The sequence below is a fragment of the Microcaecilia unicolor genome, chromosome 8 (assembly GCF_901765095.1).
Source record: "Microcaecilia unicolor chromosome 8, aMicUni1.1, whole genome shotgun sequence".
NCBI classification, from domain to species: domain Eukaryota; kingdom Metazoa; phylum Chordata; class Amphibia; order Gymnophiona; family Siphonopidae; genus Microcaecilia; species Microcaecilia unicolor.
The window spans coordinates 199633070-199660909 of NC_044038.1; the positions used below are offsets into that span (position 1 = coordinate 199633070).

Genomic DNA, 27840 nt, shown 5'->3' on the forward strand with positions numbered 1-27840 from the left:
TTATATCAATCTGGAATGAAGGATAGCTCCTGCCCAAGCCCCAGGAGCCAGTCAGACTTGGGTATGTAACAGAGGTTCTGCACTCAAGCTCAGGGACATAGCAGCCAACTTTTCAAAATTATTGGGGGTGTTAAGCTCAATGGAAATAACCCTTCCCTGGACATATACAAGGAATTTTTTCAATATTGGGGGTGCTCAAGCACCCACAACACACAGAGTCAGCTCCTATACTCAGGGAGGAAGAATAGTTAGTCCCACTGTGGGGACTCCAGTGCAGAAAGTACATCTGTAGCCCTGAAGCCAACAAGTCTTCTGTATCATGCAGGTAATGTCATCTGAGGAAGAGGATGCGGCAGAGACTGCTAAGGGAAAACTACAGTGCAGTATGATCAAAAAGATATTTAAAAATCCCAGGGCTCCAGTATGGCAAGGTGTAGCACTGCCACTCAGTCAGATGAGATTTGTATTTTTCTCCATGGACAGCTAGTACCACTGTGGATATAGGAGCCTGCTATCCACAGCAAACACGTTACAGGTATGCAACTTGATTTTCTACTGCAATTGAAAAGTGTATTAATGTAGTGTACTAAGTAATGCTTAAGTACCTAAAAGTTCTCTGTAAGAGGGATAATTTTATAATTATTTTTTCCACGGGTGAACCCTGTCTTTCCCAGGGTTAGATGCTTATAAAGTATGTTTACGGGATCTTAGATTGTAAGCTCTTTGAGCAGGGACTGTCTTTCTTCTATGTTTGTGCAGCGCTGCGTATGCCTTGTAGCGCTTTAGAAATGCTAAATAGTAGTAGTAATCTTAGTGCAGGTGGTGTTCTGGGGTGGAATGCAGATGGAGACAGACGATACAAATTTTATAAAAAGTATGGGCATTGAAGTACAATAGAATAACCCATAACATCCAAGAATGTATTAAGTTATGTAAATGCATTTATCCATAATTACTGTAGAGGCTATGTCATAAACAACAGGCACCTATGTTAACTTTATAAAATAGTCACAAAATAAACAGCTCTGTGAGCTTTCTATACGTGACCTGTTATAAAATTACCCTCCATGGCCGCATACAGCGACAACTCAATGATACAAATGTTGCATGATTATTCCAGACTGAGAAAAGCTTTTTTTTTTTTTTGCAACTGGTGGGGAAAAGAATCAATCCTCCTAGTGTCTGCAAAGTTTTTCTTTTTACCTGATGGGAAAATTATAACCTAGTATTAACCACACTAAGAACATTACCTTTCATTATAGCAGTTATTGCCTATCTTTTATGGCATCAGAACTGCTTGGGTGTCTGGATCTATTACAATACCATATGCTATTACAGGACATAGAACTCTTGTTATTTAGAGGCCAAAGTCTATTATGTGGATATTAAGAACCCTAAACTAATTGGTTTTCATACTTTACAAAAATTGCTTTATTATTTGTATGTATGTAGCAGAACAATTTATTAAAAATGCAAGTAACAGAAGTCTCGTCATTAGCTACCAATTTTATTTCATATATAGCCCCTTGGTACCTAAAGAGCTACAATTCCATACCTACAAGAAGCAGTAGATAGCTGCAGAGTCCTGTTACCTGCTGGAACTTCACTACTTTACATGAAATTCCCCAAAGGAATCTGGAACTTCCCAGCAGCTTGAGCTTTAGGAAATGTTTAGGGGCAGACATCGCTCACTAAAGAGATTCAAAAATTAGTGCTATAAAGCACACAAAAAAAGTCTTAAGTCAAATAAAATCCAACCCTCTTATTTTTCTTCCAGTATTGCAGCACAGTAATAGTAGTGCAGTTAAACCAGTACCATGATCAAGCAGCTCCATTTGCAAACTGTTTTTTTTAATCCTGCAAGAAGTTACCATTTAATGCATTACCACTACCACCACAGTAGCAACTAAAAAAAAAAAGTTAGTGGTTTGAACCTGACCAACCATTCCGCAAATTTACTCAGTTTTCTGTATCTGATTTTGCTATATGGAAATGTAGCTTAAAAAAATAAGACATGGAATCATATGGCCTACCCTAGTCAACATTGCAAAAGGTACAAAGTTGCATCCTAATCTCAATTTCTGAATGAGAAAAATTACACACTCAGAACAAGTCAAAATAGATTTAATGCTACTGCAAGTAATCTAGTTTCATTATCAAAAGTACAGAGGCCATAAGGGACCAGTCATGAAAACACCACTACAAATTTCCATGGCCTCACAGTCCCCAAACCACAAAGACAAAGTTTAAGAGCAAATTAAGAGTTCCTTTTCCTAAGCGGTGCTATCAATTAGCATGAGCCGAAAGCGAGGCAGCCCATAGGAATTCAATAGGTTTCTTCGCTTTCGGCATACGCTAATTGGTAGCACCTCTTCGTAAAAGGAGCCCTAAGTGACTAATTTGAAAGTGAAACAACCCACCTACTACTGGCTCAGTCTCAATTTAACTATGCCTTGTTTCAAAAGGCCATTACTAAACAAAGGACATGAAACTTCTGACAGCCAACAAAAAGGAGAGAGAAACAGAAGAGAAATTAATCAAAGGGCAAACCAAGTCCCATCAGGTTTTCTGGATATCTATCATGAATATGCATGAGATTTGCACACCAAGGAGAAAGTGTATGTCAACCTCTCTCTCATGCATATTCATGATGCATATCCTGAATACTTAATGGGACCTGGTGTGCTTGGAGGATCGGGTTGAGAAGCCCTGCACACAATCTGCCTACAAGATTATGTATATGCTGGCAAAGAGCACTTTTTTTATTACCTTCCATACCAGTATGGTTAAAAATCACCAAATATTCAAGGAGATATTTCCACAAAAGATCTTTTGTTGTTGGGATCTTAAAAGTTTAACTGTAAGTATGCTGTTAATAGTATCTTGATCAAATTAGGCAGAAAATGATATTCTGAAGTACCCAGAACACAAGGTTTCTTAAAGTCTCTGACCTGTCTTATGTGCCAATGAAGACTTCACACAGTTAAAAAGTATTCATAAAAGCTAACAAAAACCACCACCACCCAACACACACATTCCACCATGCTAAGCAAGTCAGAGTGAACAATAAATAGGTGCAAATTATGCCAGGTATTATTGTGGGTTCTAAACAGGTTGGTTAGATATTGCCTCATACGCAAGACTCATCCTTCTATTTATAAACCATTGCGTAAATGAAGGTGTAACCAGATTCTGATGCAAAGCAACAGCTCTACATGGTGTCATATAAATACAGGTTTGTACATGCCTGACAAAAGAAAAACCCAAAAGAATGAACATTTTCATTTTGCTCAAAATTAAAATTGCAATAAAAGAACCAAAAAATTAGGTACGGAGATAAAGGTGCACCAGTATTATCTTTTTGACTCTTAATATGCAAGGTGTGCAATGAATGGGCATCTAGAAAAACAAGAGCATAAACTCTACCCCTTTACACACCAGAACAGCTGGGGTAATCCTTAGGATTAGATAGCTGCATAAATTCACTCTAGCAAGACTACATCACTGGAATGCAACAGATCATTTAGTGTGGTAAGGGCCTGAATCACCTCCCTAGGCGAAGCACCTGCTGTGAAAAACACTGCAGTAATTAAACTTATACTCCAATGTAATGACTTTAGGGCTGAAAGGAAGGAAAACTTTCTAGCAGAAGATAAATTCAGCAAACTGCTCTCAAGTACCAGTGTCATACCACTCCCACCCCTTCCCTCAATAAAAAAAAGAACTCTTAAATTACCACCAACAACTTAATGTAATATTTTCTCTGTCTACAATTTTAGAATGTGGAAGATAAAATTCAGCAAGATGTTAAAACAGTTTTTCTCCTTTTTTTTTTTAAGGGCTCAAGTACGAGTTCCCACAGCTAGCATACAACTGAACCTGATGGAGCGCTCACATACTTTGCTAATGGGAAACAGCCTATTAAATTCAGATGTTAGTAACCCCTTTTGTAATCAGTGTAACACTCTTTGTTCACCAATCTAAAAACACCACCAACTAGAACTGCGTAGCACTATTTCCAGAATATAACTCCTACTATATCTAATTTTTCTTACAAAAAAGAAATAGAATGTTTTTGGTATAGTGCATAGCCTAAATCAGACCTTCAAAAGGGATCGTGTGCCTTTCAATGCAATCTTTCAATCGTTCCAAGAGACTATTTGTTTCTTTAAATATAAAGTTCATTCAGAAAGAGTAACACATAAAAGAAAAATCGGAGCAAGTCCTGTACTGTGGTAAACTTCAGTCACAGACTGATATAAAGAATGAACACTGTGGAGATTCTGTTTGGGTCCTATCTGTCCACTCGTGTTTTCTTGTTTCACTTGGGCTCCTCAATTGTCCCCTTACTAAGGTCAGTCATTTTGGGGTATTTTACTTTCTTCTGGTCCAGTTCATTCTGAGCCCACAGCAGTAGCTTAAGCAACTTTGCCAACTTGGGTGTTGATTCACGATTTTCATAATCGAGAACAGCTTGATTGACTTCACTCCAGACCTAAGAATGGATGACAGGTCATTATTGCCTTACTAAGTACACAAAGTGGAGACTGACTTTGCACAATTGCATAAATAGAGCTTCTTCGTAATTGTTTAAGAAAGTTCACCAACTTGGAGCAAAAGTTGCCCCCAGTCTATATTACCTTCTGTCTTTGCATCATGTTCAGCAAGTCTCCAAATGGCGAGTCTTCAGGGTTATCAAAGGCAAGTAAGGCCAGAGTACGCTCCATCTCAGTCAGACATTCTCTGCTCTCCTCACCCTGCTCTGCTAACTGTGTCTGAGCAAACTCCAGTGCTGCTTCGGTCTCCCGCTGCCTAATCAATTCAATCAAATGCTGTTGCTGCAAAAGTTAAAAGTGATGGAGGAAATTTGTAGGTCCATATCCAACAATGTTGTTCTAAATAGTTAATAGTTTCTTAAATTTAAAAGTCTGAACACCATGGGATGGTCTTTGCTATAGCACAAGTTACGCTCCAAAATACATGAATAAATCCCAAACCTCAATAACACAAATCTAGCATCACTGAATAAACAAGTCAATGATATTTTTTCCTTTGCTCATTCAACAAATATCATCCTTATGAGAAAAAGTATGAACACTTCATTCAGCAATTGCTGGCACCTTTTTAACCACCAATAACCAACTAAGGGTTATGTTTACTAAGGTGCGTTAGCATTTCCAACACGCTCTTAAATTTAAGGTGCGTTAAAACACTAACGCGCCTATACATTGCTATGGGCGTGTTAGCGTTTAATGTGCGTAAACCATTTACGTGCGTTAAAAACTCGCCCATAGCGCACCTTGGTAAACATAGGAGTGTTTACTATAACCATTGATGTATGTCGTACATTGATCTCGAGGAACTCTAATAAATTTTTTCATGTTATACAAAAGGAAGGGATTGGTCAGATTAGTAGTTTATTTTGACCAGTATTCAGGGCTTAGTAGGTGCCAGTAACCACAGTAAGAACACCGTTTCAGTATCTCTTGTGAACGATGCCCTACATTGTACAGATAGCACAGGTTCAGTGGTACTGATGCCGTTGGATCTTTTATCTATACTGACATTCTCTACCTTCCTATTCTGACAAGAGATCAAATGCACCAGGGTTATAAAATGTGTTTTGAAAAATAAAAACTACCATATTTTTAAGTGCATAGGGCACCCTTGTGCATAGGGGTGTGCACGGTTTATAAAACTGCATAAAATGCGCATGTTATATTTATTTGCTGCACTTGTATCCCACATTCTCCCACCTATTTGCAGGCTCAATGTGGCTTACATTGTTCCATCATGGCGATCGCCATTCCAGAGTGAGAGATACAAGTGGTATTACATAAAGATCATGAGTGACATAGTAGATTAAGCAATCAAGAATAAAGAGATCATATTTGGAATAAGAGATAAAGTGGTATTACGTTAAAGTTCATATGATGGATCGTTGCGGTATGCCTTGTTGAAGAGGCAAGTCTTCAGTGATTTCTGAAAGTTAGTTGGATAATTGTTATCCGAGTTACTTTTTCTACCTTTTAAAAGTATATGTAACCCCTGGGGCACACTTCTCAGGCTCAGCTCCACATCGGGGTCTCGCTCTACCTCTGGAGTGGAGGAATAGCCTAGTGGTTAGTGCAGTGGACTATAATCCTGGGGAACTGAGTTCGATTCCCACTGCAGCTCCTTGTGACCCTGGGCAAGTCACGTAACCCCTCATTGCCCCAGGTACAAAATAAGTACCTGAATATATGTAAACCGCTTTGAATGTAGTTGAAAAAACCTCAGAAAGGCGGTATATCAAGTCCCATTTCCCACTTATAGTAAGTACTCTCTTATAGAATTACCCTCAGAGGATAAATTGTACAACTTGGCACCTAGTTTAAGATGGCAAAAAATGCAACTATTTCAAACCTATTTCATAAAGAAAAGTATGCATAAAAACACAGTAATCATGCCAAGAAATTAACATGACAGAAGATGCAGTATTTTCTCCAGTTTTTCATATTACCTCCCCAGTGGCAGTATGAAAAAAAAAAAGTCTATAGCAGAATTGTTTACTTACTGTACCTGCAAATGAAAGTAAAGGTAGCGGTTTGTGTCTAGGAGCTCTGGGTGAAGACTGTTGATCAATGCAATAGCTTCCTGGATCTGGCCTTTCAGTATCATTTCCCGAATTTTTATCCTCTCATCCAGAGTTTCTAAATCCACACTGGGCTCAATACCAGATTCCATCCGGAACTTCTCTGCTGCCTCCTTAAAGCCTTCTAAAACAAAGAAGAAGAAATATCATCTCATATCAAATAATTAAGCAAATGTATTTAAAATGGGAATACTGATACTGTTTTGGAATATAATTATTTGGATTTACAAAGATTTTTTTTTTTTCAAATTTAAGAATGTTTATAAGAAAAAAAAAAAAAAACCTGACAAGAATACTTTCATAAACTAAATTTTACAGCAGGTAAAAACTGGACAAGCTTTAAAACTTAATCATGTTTTTTGAATTTTTGCTGACTTATTCATTCTAACTTTATGAAAATACAGAAATGTCTGCATCTAGAACAAGACTTCACTCACATTGCAATAGAAGTTTCAAACTGAGTCATAATGTTCCAAAGTGGCATGTGGTAAAATTAGTCCTTATGTGTTAATTTTCCTTACATTAGTCCCAACAGATCAATCCAGAGACTTGTGGGTTATATCACTTTCCCAGCAGGTGGAAATAGAGAGAACATCAGATGTCTGCTATACCTGGTCATGTACAGGAGCCTTAAGATCGAAGCAATCTCCTGCCTCTAGGAAGAAAATTCAAGTGCTGCTGCAGGAGGACATGCCACCAAAAACATGCAGAAAACCTGCAGTTGTCCTGAAAAAAATATTTTAAAAGTTTTTTTTTCTTTTCTTGGAGCAAAGTGCACAGAATCAAGACCCCTGAGCTGTCTGGCCCAGGCAATGAGAATCCCAACCTGACAGGCATGGCATCCATTGTGACCACCACCCATGCTGGAGTCACCAGGGGCATACCTCTCTTCAGATATGCTGGACGCAGCCACCAACACATGTCAAATTGAGCCTGAGCCGACCATGGGAGCCACACAACATAGTTGCCCAAAAGAGGTGTCCAACAACTAAGAAGGGTCAACTGGAGGGGATGCATATGATTTCTCATCCACAGAACATCCAAAGTGGCCACCATGGAGCCCAACACCTGCATGTAATCCCATGCCCGAGGGGCAGGTAGCTGCAGCAGGTTCTCCACTTGACCTTGAAGCTGAAGCCTCTAAGCCGAAGGGAAGGACACCATCCCCAAGTACTCTAGACACTGGAAGGGAGATAAGTGGCTCTTGGACAAACTGACCACCCAACCAAAGGAGCGCAGGAGACCGATCACCTGTTCCATCACCCACAAGCTTTCTTCATACAATGATGCCCGAATCAGCCAGCTGTCCAGGTAAGGATGAACCCTGACCCTCTCCAACCAGGACACGATGACTACCATGACCTTGGAGAAAGTCCGGGGTGCTGTTGCAAGACCGAAGGGCATAGCCTGGAATTGGAAGTACTGACCCAGCACCACAAATCAGAGGAAATGCCGATGATGAGGCCCAATAGGGATGTACAAGTATGCCTCCTGATGGCCGCCACCTTTGCTGGAGCCTTGGAAGGGGACTCCATGAAACAGTCATACAGAGTGCATGCGAACTCCAGTTTGTATCCGTTTTGGATCACTTCCAAGACCCACTTGTCCGATGTAACCCTGGCCCATTCCCCCAAGAAACTGGGACAGCCATCCCCCTATGACTGGCGAGGAATAGACCAGGGACCCATCATTGGGGTGCTCGGACGGCGGGTACAGCTCTAGAGATGGAGGCACTAGAGTGCCTGTTCCCTCAAAGGGACTGCTGCTTCTGCTAAAAACGTGGCCTATGAAACATCCCGGAGTCGACTGGGCAGTAATGCTTAGCCTCCTGGAAATGAGACAGGGCCATGCAGACTGTGGCCTTCGGTTTGTCCTTAGGCAGGTGCTGGTCCTTGGGACTCTCCTAGGTCTTTAACTCTCTTTTCTAGGTCCTCCCTTAAGAGCAGCTAACTGTGAAATGGCAAAATGGGCCAAACGAGACGTTGAGCCTTATCAGGCACCCAATGCCGCAGCCAAAGCAAGCAGACAGCCGTCACTGCCAATGAAACCTCCTTTGCCAGAGCACAAACAAACAGAGGCCTGAAGACACAAGGCTGCTGCAAACTCGAATGACATCTTGAGAGAAGATTTCAATTTTTCAGTCTTACACATCCTTAAAGGCCGTGCCACCTTCCACTGGCGAAGTGGTCTTCTTTGTGACTGCCGTGATCAAAGAATCCACCTTAGGAAAACGCAAGAACTCCAGTTGCCCTGTAGGCAGTGGGTACAGCTGGGCCATGACCTGCACCACCCACAACCCAGAGTCTGGAGTATCCCACTGAGCTGAGAGGAAGACCTTCATGGTCTCATGAATATGAAAAGTTCTAAGAGGCCTCTTCATTCCTGACATAATCGGATGGCTCAGAAGTCCGGCGAGGAAGTGTCCAGAAACTCCAGCACCCAGATAATAAAAGCACGGAGTTCCTCTTTTTGAAAAAGCTGCACCACTCTTGTCCGGCGGAAACTCCCCCTCCTCCAGAGAATCTGAAAGGGCCTGGAGCGAATCACTGGATAAGTGGCCATCTTTCACATCCAATGCCATGGACACTTCCTCCTAGTCCCACTGGGCCTCCAACCATGCCCGCTTAGGTAACAGAGATGGGAGGGGCCCCAAGGTCGTCCCTCCTCCGAACCATGCTGGGAAGGAGAAACCTGCAACCCTCCCAGCTGCTTCAGTAAAGCCCCCAAAAGCCCGCCAATACTGTACCCGATGGGCTCCCCCGAAGGCCGTTTAGTGCCATCAGGCTGCTGCTGGCCCTGCACAGCCACGCATGAACATGTGTTACAGACCCCAGACACTGCTCTCTGGTTCCCACACCGGGAGCAATGCTTCACAGACTGAAGACGGCATCGCCATGCCGAGAGAGCCGCCAGAAAGACCGCTGTGTTTTCAGCTGGACAGCAACCACCTCACGCAGCTGGCGGTATGCTGTGCATGGAGACTTTTTTTTTTTTTTTTTTTTTTAAAGAGGCAGGAGATTGGAGCTGGAGCCAATGCCCCAAGGGCACAAATACCCTGGTAGAAAGAGGGGGCCGATGGGGGGGGAGGAAGTGAGGGACCTGGTGCCACCAGATGTACCCTTAAAATTTCAGAACAAAACAACCCCGAAAGTTCAACTCGACCCAGGGGTCAGGCCAGCAGCCAACTCAATCCAGAGCTGCACGGTTATGACCCTCTACCTGCTAGACAGGAGACAATACTGTTAAGGCAGCTGCACATGACCAGGTATAGCAGACCTCTGATACTCTCTGTATCTCCACCTGCTGGGAGAGGGACATAACCGACAAGTCTATGGATTGATTTGTGGGACGCTATGAAATATCATTTTCACATTCCAGGTCTTAAATCTGATGTTATCATGGTATCAATAACAGTTTATCATGTTATAAGAATCAGGCTATGTAGTATAGCTTCCTATAAACGTACCATATCTACTCAGATTTATCTTCCATAATATATTCAATATTAGAACATATAAACAGACATCTACCACTCAAATTCAACTGCTTAATCTACATTAATAAAAATGGCATCAGTTTAAAGCCAGTAGTTACTAAGCTGTGCAAAATACCACAACTGCTGCAGCAATGTTTACCATGCAAGTCACTTACTTTCAGGGTAGTAAATTCTGCAGCAGCCAGAAACATTACAGCAACACAAAGATTGTGGATATTAAGTCAAGACAACTGTCTTTTAAAGGGGACAGTGGTATAGCCCAGAAACTTCTCTCCCACCACTTGGCACTTCTACCCCTTCGGTGGCCAAGTTAAAATGGCTGGGTACCTTTTGTGATCATGCTTGCTTGTTTTTACAGCAATTTTGTCAGATGGTTTATATATATTTATGCTTAGTTATTTCTCTGAGCCTCTTTATGCTAAACATCTTGATATGCTAAACATCTTGGAGTGGAGGAGTGGCCTAGTGGTTAGGGTGGTGGACTTTGGTCCTGGGGAACTGAGGAACTGAATTCAATTCCCACTTCAGGCACAGGCAGCTCCTTGTGACTCTGGGCAAGTCACTTAACTCTCCATTGCCCCATGTAAGCCGCATGGAGCCTGCCATGAGTGGGAAAGCGCGGGGTACAAATGTAACAAAAAAAAAAAAAAAAAAAAATATATATATATATACAGTGGTGGAAATAAGTATTTGATCCCTTGCTGATTTTGTAAGTTTGCCCACTGACAAAGACATGAGCAGCCCATAATTGAAGGGTAGGTTATTGGTAACAGTGAGAGATAGCACATCACAAATTAAATCCGGAAAATCACATTGTGGAAAGTATATGAATTTATTTGCATTCTGCAGAGAGAAATAAGTATTTAATCCCTCTGGCAAACAAGACCTAATACTTGGTGGCAAAACCCTTGTTGGCAAGCACAGCGGTCAGACGTCTTCTGTAGTTGATGATGAGGTTTGCACACATGTCAGGAGGAATTTTGGTCCACTCCTCTTTGCAGATCATCTCTAAATCATTAAGAGTTCTGGGCTGTCGCTTGGCAACTCGCAGCTTCAGCTCCCTCCATAAGTTTTCAATGGGATTAAGGTCTGGTGACTGGCTAGGCCACTCCATGACCCTAATGTGCTTCTTCCTGAGCCACTCCTTTGTTGCCTTGGCTGTATGTTTTGGGTCATTGTCGTGCTGGAAGACCCAGCCACGACCCATTTTTAAGGCCCTGGCGGAGGGAAGGAGGTTGTCACTCAGAATTGTACGGTACATGGCCCCATCCATTCTCCCATTGATGCGGTGAAGTAGTCCTGTGCCCTTAGCAGAGAAACACCCCCAAAACATAATATTTCCACCTCCATGCTTGACAGTGGGGACGGTGTTCTTTGGGTCATAGGCAGCATTTCTCTTCCTCCAAACACGGCGAGTTGAGTTCATGCCAAAGAGCTCAATTTTTGTCTCATCTGACCACAGCACCTTCTCCCAATCACTCTCGGCATCATCCAGGTGTTCACTGGCAAACTTCAGACGGGCCGTCACATGTGCCTTCCGGAGCAGGGGGACCTTGCGGGCACTGCAGGATTGCAATCCGTTATGTCGTAATGTGTTACCAATGGTTTTCGTGGTGACAGTGGTCCCAGCTGCCTTGAGATCATTGACAAGTTCCCCCCTTGTAGTTGTAGGCTGATTTCTAACCTTCCTCATGATCAAGGATACCCCACGAGGTGAGATTTTGCGTGGAGCCCCAGATCTTTGTCGATTGACAGTCATTTTGTACTTCTTCCATTTTCTTACTATGGCACCAACAGTTGTCTCCTTCTCGCCCAGCGTCTTACTGATGGTTTTGTAGCCCATTCCAGCCTTGTGCAGGTGTATGATCTTGTCCCTGACATCCTTAGACAGCTCCTTGCTCTTGGCCATTTTGTAGAGGTTAGAGTCTGACTGATTCACTAAGTCTGTGGACAGGTGTCTTTCATACAGGTGACCATTGCCAACAGCTGTCTGTCATGCAGGTAACGAGTTGATTTGGAGCATCTACCTGGTCTGTAGGGGCCAGATCTCTTACTGGTTGGTGGGGGATCAAATACTTATTTCCCTCTGCAGAATGCAAATAAATTCATATACTTTCCACAATGTGATTTTCCGGATTTAATTTGTGATGTGCTATCTCTCACTGTTACCAATAACCTACCCTTCAATTATGGGCTGCTCATGTCTTTGTCAGTGGGCAAACTTACAAAATCAGCAAGGGATCAAATACTTATTTCCACCACTGTACATGTTGTTTCCAGGTATATATCATCTTGTGGTATCTACAACGCATTTCTGACAGCGTGCAAATTGGTATGTAATCCTCGTTTGGACTGCTAGCTTGTCTGGTACTCTTCTTTAGGTATATGCACATTTTCATATACTTTTTGTTTTAAATTTATTATGCCACTGGCTTTTTAGTTTGTTTCCTCAGCCACAATGGTTTTAAAGTCACTATAGTCCATCACCCCCTCAATTTTATTTACTTTCTTATATATTCATGTTTTTAGTTACTATAGTGCTTTACTCTCTTCTATCCCTTCTTTTCCTCCTTTTAAGCGCATTTAGTTTTACCATTGATTTAAAGTTTTTATTGTATCACTTTTGAGGACAACTGATGAAGGCATGTTAGCCAAAACACAGACTGTGTTGGGTCCATTTTCAAACAGATGCTTCCACAGAATCCATTTGATGTTTTGTCTCCAATTGTTTCATGAATTTAATACAGGATTTGGATTAACACCTTGGTTCATCTCATTGGTCATTCCCACCCCCTTCTTTTAATGTCTGCTTTTGGCATTTTGTGGGATTGTTTGGTTTTCTTCCTTTGCCCCTGATGGTACTACCACTAGCGGGGTCAAACTGCCAAACAGAGGCCAAAAGGCATTATTTGAACTTGACAACCAAAGGAACAGGGCTAACAGAGGGCTGCTCCTGCATCCATTCCCTCCCTCCCCCCTCCAGGAGATCCTGGTAGGCATGAGACTCCCAGCAAGATGTAATAGGAGCCTTCTCCACACTATTAACTCCTTAAGAGGGCACGAGTGACCTAATACACTCAAACAGGAAAGATACCAGATCAAAGCAAGTACTATTGTTCTATGAATAACACAGTTTGCAAAGTTAAGCAGATTAAATAAGACAGCTTGCATTTAACAAAGCACTTGCATCTCATTATTTGGTTGGAATTACACTATGAAAGTGTGTATGAAAGGTAAATGATGAATCATTCTGCCATTTACGGCATACTTTGGCAAAAATGTATTAAAATACTTACCACCTCTGACCAAGATTTGTTCTTCTTGTTTAACTAAAGACTTACGTTCTAATTGCCTTCCTATTTTAAGTGTCAGGAAGAAGTGTTCGTTAAAAAAATTCTTCCTTGGAAATTGCAGTAAGACTTTGGAACTCCTTTGCACTCAGACTGCATTTGGAAGAGTATTACTGAAGATTTGAAAAAATTGTTAAACGAAATATTCTAATAAATAATTCCATATTTATTTCATATAAAGTTTTTAATGTGCTATTACATAGTTGGTTTTTAGCTTTTCATATTGGGGTTAATATTCAATGGAGTTTAACCAGGCAGGGTTGGCTTCTGCCCAGTTAAATGCCGCTGAGCTGACCTGCTGCTGATAGTCAATGGCACTTAGAGTATTGAATATCGATGCTAACCATCCATTAACTAACTGGCTAGTTTAGGGGTGGCCCAGAGTGAAGTTTGGGTGAAGCCACAACTTAGCTGTTTACCAGTGATATTTATTTGCTTAATTAGCGAACGAATTAAAATGGCAAAAAGGTTTACTGGGCACCGGTTCAAATATTGGCCATTGCCCGGTTAACTGCAGATACCCAGATAGTCAATGCCGGAAGCCAGACATGTCCTAGCATTGAATACCGGGGTTATTTCAGTACAAGCTGCTTACCACTGCAGGCTGAGTATCAGGCCTATTATGTTCAATTCTACTTTTTACTGTTTTGTGACCACCCTGCGCTCTTGGCTGGAGAAACAAAAATAAATGCTGTTATCCTATATAATAAATAATTTGCACCTCCGTCTGGATGCCTGGGTTTGTAACACACTTTCCATTGGTCCGCCCTGGCGATGATGTCAGAGGGCGGATCAGTGAGAGGGAAGGGAATCCAGCACCAGCCAACCACAGAACTTTGGAGGTGAGTAGAGAATCGCCCCCCTCCCTCCACCCCCTGTCCTCCCTCCCCTTCGAGTTCCACGCCCCCGCGCCTCCCTCCCCCCTCCGAGTGCAAGCACGTGCTTGCCAGCTATAATTTAAAAATTCTTACCTCGGGCTGTGAAGGCAAGCGGCGCTTCAGACTGCCTTCCCATCTGTCTCAGCTCTGCCTCTGGTCCCGCCCTTCCGGAAACAGAAAATGAGGGCAGGACCAGAGGCAGAGCTGAGACAGATGGGAAGGCAGTCTGAAGCGCCGCTCGCCTTCACTGCTAACACCGGAGCCCGAGGTAAGAATTTTTAAATTACAACCGGCACTTAGGTAGGCGAGGGGCTGCCGGACAGGTCGTGCCTGCACTTGGAGAGAGGGAGGGAGGGAGGCACAGGGGTCTGGAACTCGGAGGAGTGGGGGGGCTGGAACTCAGAGGAGAGGGAGGGAGAGGGGGTGGAACCTAGCTAGCGCCCGTTTCATTTCTGTCAGAAACAGGCCTCTTTTACTAGTTACTATTATAATATGTTGGTTTGGAAGACTCTGCATGGTGTCACTCCTGCAGCTTTTTAAAAAAATCTTATTAACCATTTCACTTGCTCTACTCTTCACAGCAGATGCTTTTAATGTCTCTCCAATTAGATGGGCAAATAGACAGATGCAGGCATTAGTTTTTTTGAATGCTCTTCCTTCTTGTTTGTGAAATGAGTTGTATTATAAGGTTTTAAGAAAAAAAAAAAAAAAAGTGGCCATTTTGCTCAGGGAGGAATTGTCTCTCCCCCTCAAATTATTAAAGCTGTTGTATTACAATTTTTGGTTTGTTCCAATAAATAAGTTCCCATACAAGCTACTGTTATGTAATTTTAATATACAGTTTGCAATACCACCAAGTTAGTTTACAAAAAAAAAACCCCAAAACTAGATAATTGCTCTTTACTCACCCATACCTGTAACAAGATAATTCATAATGAGGCGATTCATATCTGCTCTTTGGATGTGCAAATTATTTAGTTTTTCCATCCATTCATCTTTAGTGATTTCATCAGGTTTTTCTGCATAACTCATCTTGAATCTTCTGTACATAAAAAATAATATCAAAATGTGTATTCTCATATATAGTGAATAAAATGTAATAGCCCTTTGCTGCATTATTTGTTTTGTTGCACATAAAAGCATCATTGCACCATGACCTGCACCATCTAAAATATGAATGTACAACAAATCATACTGTATGACAGCCTTGATTTTAGAACCAGTGTCCATCTAAGGTTAATTCCAGGAATAAATGACTTTCCCTTAGGAAGCATTTATTACTAAATCCAATAAAAATATTTGTGGTAGAATACTTTAATTACTAAGGGTTCGTTTACTAAGATGTGGCAACAAAATGGCCTTAATGCATTGGGAAAATAAGTGATTTTTGCTTTCACTTCAGAAACAATGACTCAGTTGCCCAAGGTACTGTTCAAGTACAGCAAACTAATCATTCTAACAATTTCTCTGAAGGAAATAATAGCACATTTCTAAAAATACTTATTTTATAGCACTGTGCTGTAATAAATATTCAATCCCAGTAGAATCTAAATGGGTCAGCAATGGGAAAACATGACTGGACCATTTCAGAAAGGGCAGAAATGGGATCTGAATATGGCTTTGCCAATTCTCAGGCCACAGCTCTCTCTCTTTTTTTGGGAGGGGGGTTTTCAACCAGCATTTTATTAAAATTCTTTTTTTTTTCCAAATAAATCAAAGTCTCGCAGCTCATAACAACCAAGACATGTCCTCTCTACTCTGGTATCACAGAGACTACTTCGGAGACTCCAATCTGCACAAAATTCCAATTTGAGAATTTTCACTTGAGCTCGGAAATATGATGATGTTACCCTCCAGTAAGCTGTCACATCCAACACAAGGACAAGGTTTCGACTCACACTCACAGAACTCTCTACTGGAATCCCATCATGTCTTCCTTAATTCAATATGCTCCCCCTAAACTCTTTAGGTCACTGATGTGTCTACATCCCCCTGCCTTCTGCTGCAGGACTAGAATCTACACAACAATCGGCCTTTTACTGTGTAGCACCAGCCTTATGGAACTCACTATCATCTATGCTTTGCCTAGATGATTTAAGACCACATTTGCAGACACCCATTGACACTCCCATTGAGTATTGTCTGGCACCGGGCACCTATGAAATGTGTTCTGAAATGGTAGAAAATTATTTTCTACCATGGGAAACAGTGCACACTAACTTCAAAACTACCACTGGGCACCAGCGCTACCCCAGTGGTAGGGTCAATTAGCGTTAGCCCTACTGCAGCTTAGTAAAAGGGCCCCTAAGTTAGGCATGGTTTATGGATTAGCATGTAGGCCGGGGCACGCACCTACACTGGTGCAAATGTAGGCGCGTTTCTACAAATTCTATAACCACATGTGTAGATTTGAGGAACACCGCCAACGTGCCCACATTTCACCAATGGCTGTGCCCCCTTTTCAGTGGAACAGATTTCAGTACACCACGCATTTGCTAGAATCCACATTGACCTTTAGTGTGGCTACTTGTTTTTACTCAGCTCTTTGTGGTCTATTTGCTCTAAGAGTTGGACTGCTGAGGAAGGCTAATGCTCAAACATGGACCATGTTCAGTCCTTGCTCTAGTGAAGCCTATCATTTTTCTTGTTTGATGTACTGTCTTCAAGCAAATATTATTTTGTCACACAAATAAGACTTGTTTTCTCTCATCCAACTCATCACAGTGGTAATTCAAAATTCCTGTGTTCTGGAGTTCTCCCAGGGCAGGTTTGAAAACCACTGTCAGGTTGTAAATTAAGAAAAAGGTAGAAAAATACCTTGGAAAGTCAAGTGCTCCTAGGCTATTTATCAAAATCGTTGACCTAGATGGCAACATGATGGAAGATGACATAAAGTAGTTGTAGTCACAAAGTCCTGACTCAGTGATAAATAAGAATGGGAGGTGAATATACCAGTGTACACACTTTTTTTTTTTTTTTAAGGATTGTTTAAAAATTTTGAAGGGACAAAATAAAATCCCTAAAGAGATCCTGTGAGCAAGGAGTGGCTTATTGTAGGTAAACTGAAGAAATCTAAGCAAATGTCTATAAACTCAGGGTCGGTCTTAGGAGGTGGCAACCAGGACAACTGCCTTGGCCCCCATGCCACAGGGGATGCCAAGCCTGCCTCAAATTGAAGGAGGCATCCCTTGAAGGCAGGCTATGGGGGCTCCCTGTATAATTTCTGCCCTGGTCCCCAGGATTTCTAACTACAGCCCCGTATATGCTGTACAGTAAGCATCCATTGAAATCCTTCCCCAGCTGCTTGAGACCCATCTAAACAAGGTGAGGTATCCCCCTTCAATATTACTGTAGCCATGGGAGCTGCCCCATACACCAGACCCAGAAGGACCTTCTATACAAGGAAAGCTAGTACATATAGCTATGTGATGCAAATAATTTCCTGGCTCCTCTGCATCTGCAGGTAAATTTTGCAATACATTTTTAACATATTGTCATGACCAAGAACTTAATATGTTTCTGGCTGTGACAACACATCAAAAATCTTTCAAAAGACGTCCCCATTCGTGCAGCAATGACTGGATTTAAAGGGTCTTTGAAATTACTGCTAGACATCAGGAGGTGCTGTTTAGACATCAGCAGCCACTGGGGCAGGAACAAGTGGGATCCAGTGCCCCCTACAACCTCCAGAGGTGACGGTGTTGGGTCCCTAGGGAAACCGTGATCATAACACAATCAAGTTTCAGCTACTAGAATGAACCTGCAAAGTAAATCTACTGTAGCTGCATTTAATTTTCGAAAGAGCGACTTCAATAAAATGAGGAAATGGATAAAATGAAGCTAAAAGGATAGATTGCTAAGGTTAGGACACTAAATCAAGCGTGGATACTATTCAAAAATACCATCTTGGAAGCACAGAACAGATGCATTCCACATATTTGCAAAGATGGAAAGAAGAGAAAACGACAGCCAGCATAAGAAGCAACATAAGCACTGGCAAGTCAGACGCAAAGCATTAATAAAGAAGGCTAAAAGAGAATATGAAGAGAAAGTTGTTGCAGAGGCTAAAACTCACAATAACAACTTTTTCAAGTACATCAGAAGCAGAAAGCCTGCAAGGGAATCCGTGGCACCATTAAATCACAAAAGAGCAAAAGGGGCACTCAGGGAGGACAAGGCCATAGTGGAGAACCTGAATGAATTCTTTGTTTCTGTCTTTACGGAAGAAGATGTAAGAGATCTGCCTGTATTGGAAACGGGTGATGATGTGGAGGAACTGAAAGAAATCTTGGTGAACCTGGAAGATGCACTGAGCCAAATTGACAAACTAAAGAGTAGTAAATCACCTGGACCGGATGGTATATATCCAAGAACACTCAAGGAACTCAAGCATGATCTGCTGTTAGTAATATGTAACCTGTCGTTAAAATCGTCCATAGTACCTGAAGATTGGAGGCTGGCCAATGTGACATTGATTTTTAAAAAGGGTTCCGGCGTGATCTGGGAAATTATGCCCAACATCAGTGCCATGCAAAATAGTGGAAACTATTATAAAATCACAGAACACACAGACAAACATGGTTCAATGGGGCAGTCAACATCGGTTCAGCCAAGAGAAGTCTTGCCTCACCAATATACTTCATTTCTTTGACGGTGTGAATAAACATGTGGATAAAGGTGAACCGCTTGATGTAGTTTATCTAGATTTTCAGAAAGCTTTTGATAAAGTTCCTCATGAAAGACTCCTGAGAAAATTAAAGTGTCATGGGATAGGAGGCAAGGTTCTGATGTGGATTAGGAATTGGTTATTGGACAGAAAACAGAGGAGTGTAGGGTTAAATGGTCATTCCTCTCAATGGAGGAGGGTGAAGAGTGGAGTGCAGCAGGGATCAGTACGGGACTGGTGCTATTTAACATTTATAAATAATGGAAATCGGGACAATGAGTGAGATGATTAAATCTGCAGATAACACAAAACTATTCATGGTTGTTAAAACACTTGCGGACTGTGAAATATTGCAGGAAGACCTTAGGAAATTGGCAGGCTGGGTATCCAAATGGCAGATGAAATTTAATGTGGACAAATGTAAGGTGAAGCACTTTGGAAAGAATAATCTGAATCAAGTTACCTGATGCTAGGGTCCATCTTGGGGGTTAACATTCAAGAAAACGATCTGGGTGTCGTTGTAGATAGTATGCTGAAATATTCTGCTCAGTGTGCGGCAGCGGCCAAAAAAGCAAACAGGATGCTAAGAATTATTAGGAAAGTGATGTTGAATAAGACCAAAAATACTATACTGCCTCTGTATTGCTCCATGGTGCTACCACACCTTGAGTGTTGTGTTCAGTTCTGGTTGCCATCTCTCAAAAAGATATAGTGGAATTAGAACAGGCTCAAAGAAGAGCAACCAAAATGATAAAGGGGATGGAACTCCTCTCATATAAGGAAAGGCTAAAGAGGTTAGGGCTCTTCAGCTTTGAAAAGAGACGGATGAGAGGCAATATGATTGAGGTCTACAAAATCCTGAGTGGTGTACAGTAAGTAGAAGCAAATCGATTTTTTACTCTTTCCAAAAGTACAAAGACTAGGGGACACAAGGAAGTTACATGAAATTACTTCTAAAACAACTAGGAGGGAATATTTTTTCAATCAACAAATAGTGAAGCTCTGAAACCTTATGCAGGAGGATGTGGTAACAGCAGTTAAGGTTTCTGGGTTAAAAAAAAAAGGTTTGGACAAGTTCCTGGAGGAAAAGTCCATAGTCTGCTATTGAGACAGACATGGGGATGCAACCTTTGCCCTAGGATTTGTAACATGGAATGTTGCCGTGATTTGGGATTCTGCCAGATACTTGTGACCTGGCTTGGCCACTGTTGGAAACTGGATACTGGGCTAGATGGACCACTAGCCTGACCCAGTATGGCTATTCTTATGTTCTTATGTGTATACACGATCTCTCTCTCTCTTTAAATTGCCCCTTTTTGGAACAGCTGTTGCTGCCCTTCTTTCTCTGTCCTGTCTTAACATTGGAGTACCTTATGAACAGTAGTATATCAAATAAAATTAAACCATAAATCAAGTTACTTTCTCTTTAAAAAAAACTGTCTTAATTCGTTTCGTTGGCCCTAATAGTCTAAGCAGACCACCTTACAGTTTAACGAGTAGTTCAAGGGAAAAGGAAATGAAAGCTGACAGCGACCTCCCCAAAAACGCGGTGGAGAAAGTGATTGCTAAGCGTTGTTTTGGGTGAAGAACGGACTCTTCCGGAGGTGGTCATGGTGTGAAGACTTCGAGAGCCCGAAGGCAGCGGAGGTTACTCTGCTGTTTAAATACGCTGACGCACAGAGCCAGAGCTTTTCCCAGGCCAACACCCCCAGACCCGCAGGGGAGGAAGGGGACGCGCAACCCGTTCCCGAGGTCAGCTCGCCGCGTCCCACCCACGAAGCATGCAGCGCCGGGGCTCCGGAACCAAAACAAGGCCTCGGCCCCGCCTCACGCCACAACTGAGGAAACCAGTAGTCTGACGCGCGAACACCGGTAAAGAAGCAACAGCCCAACTCACCTTCACAGGAATACAAGCACCTTCTCACCAAATCTCCGCCAGCGGCGGCTCCCCACCACCGTCCGCTCGGCCAGGCTCTTCGGAGGGGGGGATTCGGGGGAACTTGGGAAGGGGGAAAGAAGGAAGAGAGAGAGTGTGTGAGACCAATTCTTCTCGCGAGATTTCACACGGTTGTCTCCACTAAGGTTAACCTCCTTGGACACCACCAACAGCAGCTTGCCCTCGGCTCTCGCGAGGTTTTCTGCTCCCGTCCCCGGCCCGCCTCCCAGCAGATATCTCGCGAGACGTTACACTTTTGTTGCATTCCCCCACCCCCACTTCAACAGGAAATTGACTTTTTACCTTGTTGTTAGTATCTACTGTTCGTTCGTCCAACCAAAGAGTTTGAGGTTTGGCCCCGTTCCTTCACTATACAGACACAAGAAGTAGAGTGTCAGCGACGCGTCTGTAGTTTGTAGGTTCTTAATCAAGCCTGCTTGGTCCGCCGTGTTCCTCCACTTTAAAGTTCGAGCATTAGAGCGTTTGTTTGTTGTTCAGTCGCGTTTCTCCACCACCACAGACGTGAACACTAGCGCGTCTGCGACTATGTGATACACGGAAATCTTACAAAGGCAGTGAGATGAACAGCCTTCAGTGTGCGTATTTTTACATTTATTTCTCCCTTCCTTTTATACGATGTTGCAGTAGTCATAATACTACAGTTAACTTCGCCCATATTTTACTTTTTGTTAATAAAATTTTACTGCAGTTTTAAAAAATAAAGTATGACAAAACATTGATGACACTAGACAAGTACTGAATTCATTGTTGGAATTGTAGAGGGTTTTTAAAAATTTTATATGTATGTTTTGTTTTTAAATTTATTTTGTACCCCAGCCTGTAGGTTAGAAATAATAAATTTCAAGTTTTCAAATTTCAAATCAAGAATGTGCTTATTACTTGTCATTATGTACATTTTTGTACAATTGTGTGTATACCTTTATGTAAAAATAACTACTACTACTTATTTCTAAAGCGCTACTAGACGTATGCAGCGCTGTACACTTGAACATGAAAAGGCAGTCCCTGCTCGACAGAGCTTACAATCTAATTAGGACAGACAAACAAGAGATAAGGGAATGTTAAAGTGAGGATGATAAAATAAAGGTACCGAACAAGTGAGTAAGGGTTAGGAGTTAAAAGCAGCATCAAAAAGGTGGGCTTTTAGCTTAGATTTGAAGACGGCCAGAGATGGAGCTTGACGTACCGGCTCAGGAAGTGTATTCCAGGCATATGGTACAGCAAGATAAAAGGAGTTAGTGGAGGAGAAGGGTGCAGATAAGAGAGATTTACCCAGTGAACGGAGTTCCCGGGGAGGAATGTAGGGAGAGTGGAGAGGTACTGAGGAGCTGCAGAGTGAATGCACTTATAGGTCAATAAGATGAGTTTGAACTGCATGCAGAAACGGATAGGAAGCCAGTGAAGTGACTTGAGGAGAGGGCTTATATGAGCATAATGACACTGGTGGAATATTAGTCGTGCAGCAGAATTTTGAACAGATTGAAGAGGAGAGAGATGGCTAAGTGGGAGACCTGTGAGAAGCAAGTTGCAGTAGTCTAAGCAAGAGGTGATAAGAATGTGGATGAGGGTTCTGGTAGTGTGCTCAGAAAGGAAAGGGCAAATTTTGGTGATATTATCAAACATAAATGGCAAGTGACCGACTCACCTGCAAATGCGCAGTAGAGACTTCCCTCTCTGTCCCACTCTCGCGTCAAGACGTGATGACGTCAGAGGGCGGAACAGAGAGGGAAACGGAGTCGGACTGTCGGACACTGCCGCTGGAGCCTGGAAACAAACATCGCGCGCACCAACCTCCACCCTCATCCCCGCCGCCGCTCCCGCCCACCTCCGTATCGGAGCGGCGGTGAGGAGGGTGGAAATCTCGCCCATTTCAACAGGCTTAACGGCTAGTAGAGAAAGAAACGACAGGTTTTAGCAGTCTGCTGAATATATGCAGGGAGGGAGGAGTCGAAGATGACCCCAAGTTTACGAGCTGATGAGACAGGAAGGATGAGAGTGTTATCCACAGAAATAGAGAATGGGGGAGGAGGAGAGGTTGGTTTAGGGGGAAAGATAAGAAAAGTACATAAGTAATGCCATACTGGGAAAAGACCAAAGGCCCATCAAGCCCAGCATCCTGTCCCCGACAGCGGCCAATCCAGGTCAAGGGCACCTGGCAGCTTCCCAAACGTACAAACATTCTATACATGTTATTCCCGAAATTGTGGATTTTTCCCAAGTCCATTTAGTAAACGTATTTTTTTTTAGTCAAAGTTTCTTTATTCAATGATTTTGCAAACTACAAAGGAAAAACAAGAAACAGCAAAACAGAGCAACACACTGAGAGCCTTTTCTTCCTCTATGAAAAATATAACAACTGATAAACAACAAAAACTGCTAGTAAAAATCTGCAAAGGTATGGCATCACCTTCAAGACTGTGTCAAATTATACCATTTACAGTAAAAAAAATTAACAAAGCAAAAATAAACAAGAATGTTTTGAGTATGACCATCTAATGTTACAAAATGGGAAGTATTGGTCACATTTAAAAATTTTCATTTTCAACATCATTTTTGCACTTAAATTCTAAAGAACAGTTTTAATAAGAGTACCATATTTCCTCAACCTTACTGATGTTATCTCTCAAAGCACATGGCAATTTTTCCAGTTTTACTGTATTCCATACTAGTGGGTGGCCCGTCTACATTTCTTCCAGGGTTTTCCTATTACACATCTTGCTGAGAAATAAAGGGACTGAACTAATAAATAGTTTTCATTGGGAAGACAAGGGATTGGGCTCCACCCTAATATTGCCATCTCTACTGTCATGGGAAATTTGATGTTTATGATTTTCAATATTGCAGTGTTCCAAATGTTTTTAATGAATAGACAGGCCCACCACAGGGGATTAAAAGTTCCTTCACACCAACAACCATTCTACCATTAAAGGAGATGATTTAGGAAGTGCTTGGACTTTTTTCCCCCCAAAATGGTCTGAAAAAAATAAATGCATAGAGCACAAAAACTTGTTACAAATTGTATTTTTGAATTAAAAAAAAGATGTTTTGCAATTTCAAAAATGGCCATATTTCCTATTCAGATTTTGGACATTTACATTCTATATAGCATGCCTAGCATTCCATTACGAAATCCAAGTGGATCCTATAATGGCACATGTAAGGAAGCCAATCTGTGTTGTTAACAGCATGTAACAACCAATAATGAGCACTAATTGAGAATCATTAGAATTTATACACACAAATTGCTAAGCATATTCTGTAATGCAGAGTGCCTAAATTTTAATGTGTGCAGGCAAAATGGGTGTGGTTATGGGTGGAGAAATGGGCGTTTCATGGGTGTTCCAAAATTTACACGTGTAGTATAAAATATGGCCCAGTGCACCTAAATCTACATGCTGGGATTTACGCCACGTTTTCATTGGTGTAAATGGATGCGTGTAGTTTTAGGTGCTAGGATGCTAACTAAATGTGTTCTATATACTGCGCCTAAATCTAGGTGCAGCTTATATACTTAAGCAGAAATGTTTTCCGACAGATTTTTAGGCGCCATATATAGAATCCCCCCCTTAGCGCAAAAGTCTAAATCCAACTTAAACCCCATATTGAAAATGCCTCTCATAGTAACTTGTGGAACTTTATAAGTCTAAGTGCTTTGAAAATGAGCCCCATAGTCACGTTAAGATTTTTAATTGAGTACTTATTCTACTCAGTGATACGCTTTTAAATGTTCCATAACCGTACATTTGCTCAGGAGGAATTATCCATATTTTTGTTTATGGTTTTTCACCCATGTAGACATATAGGTATGTGCTATAGTAGTGTTTGAGATTTTGTATAAACATTGATATAATTGAGATATTAATTTCTTATGGTGCAACTTCCCAAAAAGTAATGTTTCCCACTTAGTTGGAGATCTTAGTATGTTGTGTTCGATTTTAGACAGATTAAATTCTCAGCTACAAATTGATAAAAGGAGAGGGAAGTACGGATCATTTTTTCCATATCTTTTTGGTTCAGGACACTTTGATTTGGAAAATAATGTGGAGAATAGAAGCGGTTTCCTTAACCTTAGGTATTTTAATATATGTAGTCCCATTTCTCTAACAAATTGTTTAGCTGAGATGGGAGTGAATGGAGATAGGGATCTTGAGATATGAGATTTACCACAGATTTTAATCCATATATTAGGCAGAGGTTTAAGAAAGAATGAACTGAACATTTATTTAGTAAAATGGTCAAGATAAAATAATCCTTCCTTAGGTATAAGAGGGGCAAAAATTAAAGCTTCTAATCTTAGCCAGCGAGTTTGTTCAGACAATACATATAGATTTTGTAGAAATTTAAGACATGCTGCCCTGCATGACCGGGCCAGCATAAGCTGGGTCCCCCCTCTCCGCTTAAGGCTCCTCTCTGGCTTGCCCCACCACACATGCTCAAAGGCTCCCACTCTCCCACCCCATCCTCCACCTCACAGGCAGACCTTGCCCCTTCAGAGGGCTACCTTGACATCATTGGTGGTCTAGGGCAGTGTTTCCCAAGTGGGTCCTGAAGTACCCCCTTGCCAGTCAGGTTTTCAGGATATCCACAATGAATATGCATGAGATTGATTTTCGTACCCTGCCTCCATTATATGCAGACTCTTTTCTGCATATTCATTGTGGATATCCTGAAAGCCTGACTGGCAAGGGTGATGCGAGCTGCTAGACAGCCGCTTATACTGTGAGCTCCAGGGCCGTGCCAACACGGTAAGCGGGGTAAGCGCCGCAGGGGGCGCCTGCCTTTAAGGGCGCCGTCGAGTTGTATTAAAAAAACAACAACTTACCGCATTGGCGGGCGGGGGGCACCAGTAGTAAAAGCAACAAGCAGGCACGCTCATCTCCGTCCGCTTCCCTGCCCTCTCAGCGTCCCGCCCGCCCGAAAGGAAATGACATCAGAGGAAGGCGGGAGGCAGAGAGGGCAGGGAAGCGGACGGAGACGAGCGTGCCTACTTGCTGCTTTTACAACCCCCGCTCACTCGCCGCTGGAGTGGAAGTGCTGGCTCGGAGAGGGCAAGGGGGAACTCAATAAAAAGTAAGCTAAAGATACAATAGGGAGGGAGAGCAGTGAGATTGACAGGAATCTTACTGTTTTTGCTTTATATTTCAACATTTTTATTGACGATTCCACAACATGACAACAGCACACAAAGTCGTTTTACAGTGCATTGTAAACATAACATAAACATCTGATTAAACACTGTGATTCTTATCCTCATCAATCAGTTTTTAAACCTTTTCTCCCCCCCTCCCCTCGCCCCCCCCAAGCTGAACATTCATCTGTCCCGTGATTCCTGCTCCAAAGATCCTGTTGACAATACACCTCCTCTGGGCATCAGCAGTACACCATTGCACTGGTTCTTGGTTTCTCCTATTTTGCCCAGCTTTATGAATCAACAGAAACCATTTCCCATGTCCTAATAATGTATACATTTATGTTCAATACTAAGAAGTCTTGCACTACCGCTCATACCTTTCCCCCCTTCCCCCCCGTCCCCCCCTCCCTCCTCCCTCTCTATACCCCCATCTACCTTCCCCCTCCCTTCCCTCAATGCAACGCTCGAAGTATCGTGCAGTCTATACTACTTTTGCCAGGGGAGTTTATTTAAAATTTGACTACGCGCTCGTGGCGAGATGGTGTTCAGATACGCCCCCCACACTGCTAAGAACCTCCGCTGCCTTCCCGGTGTCAGGCCTGCACCTCTGGCCTCCCATATCATCAGTTCGTGAAGTTTATTCCTCCAATGCCAAAAGGAGGGAGGGTGATCCTGCAACCAGTATTGTAATATGCACTTCTTCCCTACAATGCACGCCTTCCCTAGAAATAACTTCTCCCCTCGTGTGCCCAGACTCCACAGCCCGGGCACACTGAATACTGCTCTTTCAAACGTTAGTTTAAAATTCCTACTCAGTACCTCTTGTAAGAACCGGGAGATCGCCGCCCAATATCTAGAGATACTTCCACATTGCCACAGTCCATGGGCAAATGTAGCCTCACCACTTGTAAATTTAAGACAACAACGGGAATCAGTTACCCCCATGTGAGCAGCCTGTCTCTGGGAAACATAAGCCCTATGCACCACCCGAAAATGACACTCCTGGAGTTCTGCACTGTGGACCAACTGTGGGCCACTTTTAAGGGCTGTCAATAACAATTGCGTAGGTATTTGCCTTCCCATCTCTCTGCCACCACCTGTAGGTCACGAGCTTTTTCTTTATTGCATAGTTCTCTATGGAACCATGCTACCGACACTTGTCCCTCTGCATCTCCTTCCAGGAGTGTTCTTAGCTGTTCACCAAAAGCAACCGACAGGCTCTCCGATGGCAGCGATCGCACGTAATGTACCTGCTGCCTATAGGCCAATATGCTTAATGGGCCCCATCCTCCCAACCCCGCAAAAGTCTGGTAATCTACCAGCGAACCGTCCTGTTGGAGTAGGTCTGCCAACCTTATTATTCCTTTATTTAATATTTGACGAAACACCTTGGAATCCCTCCCTGGCGCAAATTCTAGATTCCCTTGTATAGGAAGCCATACACTACTCGTGGGATTTTGTTGCCACAGCGGCAATAATGCTCTCCATAGCTGCCACATTGGACGCAGCAATATACTGTCCTGTAATTGTGCTGGCAGTTGTCTTCTGGGTGCATGTAGCAATGATGCTATATTCCAGGGGTCAAAATAGTTTTTTTCCAGTTCCAGATCGAGATAAGTGCTGGTTTCCAACAACCAGTCTCTAAGATATCTGAGTAAACAGGCTTGATTGTATTTCTTAAAATCTGGAAATCCCAGCCCTCCAAGCCTTGAATTACCCATCACCAGT

At 42.4% G+C, this 27840-nt stretch overlaps 1 protein-coding gene across 5 annotated transcripts; it reads right to left on the reverse strand.

The window, feature by feature from the left end:
* Positions 1–1132: 1132 nt before the first annotated feature.
* Positions 1133–21146, reverse strand: GID8 (GID complex subunit 8 homolog). Of its 5 annotated transcripts, none has more exons than XM_030211006.1 (5): positions 20922–21146; positions 15267–15397; positions 6562–6758; positions 4641–4838; positions 1133–4495 (listed from the first exon to the last, which is right to left on the reverse strand). In XM_030211006.1, the coding sequence occupies exons 2-5, from the start codon at positions 15388–15390 to the stop codon at positions 4322–4324; spliced, it is 693 nt and encodes a 230-aa protein (XP_030066866.1). In that variant the 5' UTR covers positions 15391–15397; positions 20922–21146; the 3' UTR covers positions 1133–4321. The 5 variants fall into 5 exon arrangements, with proteins under 5 accessions (XP_030066866.1, XP_030066869.1, XP_030066864.1 ...); XM_030211009.1 differs by having other exon boundaries at positions 6562–6755; positions 15273–15400; positions 20922–21144; XM_030211004.1 differs by having other exon boundaries at positions 15267–15400; positions 20922–21144.
* Positions 21147–27840: the final 6694 nt, after the last annotated feature.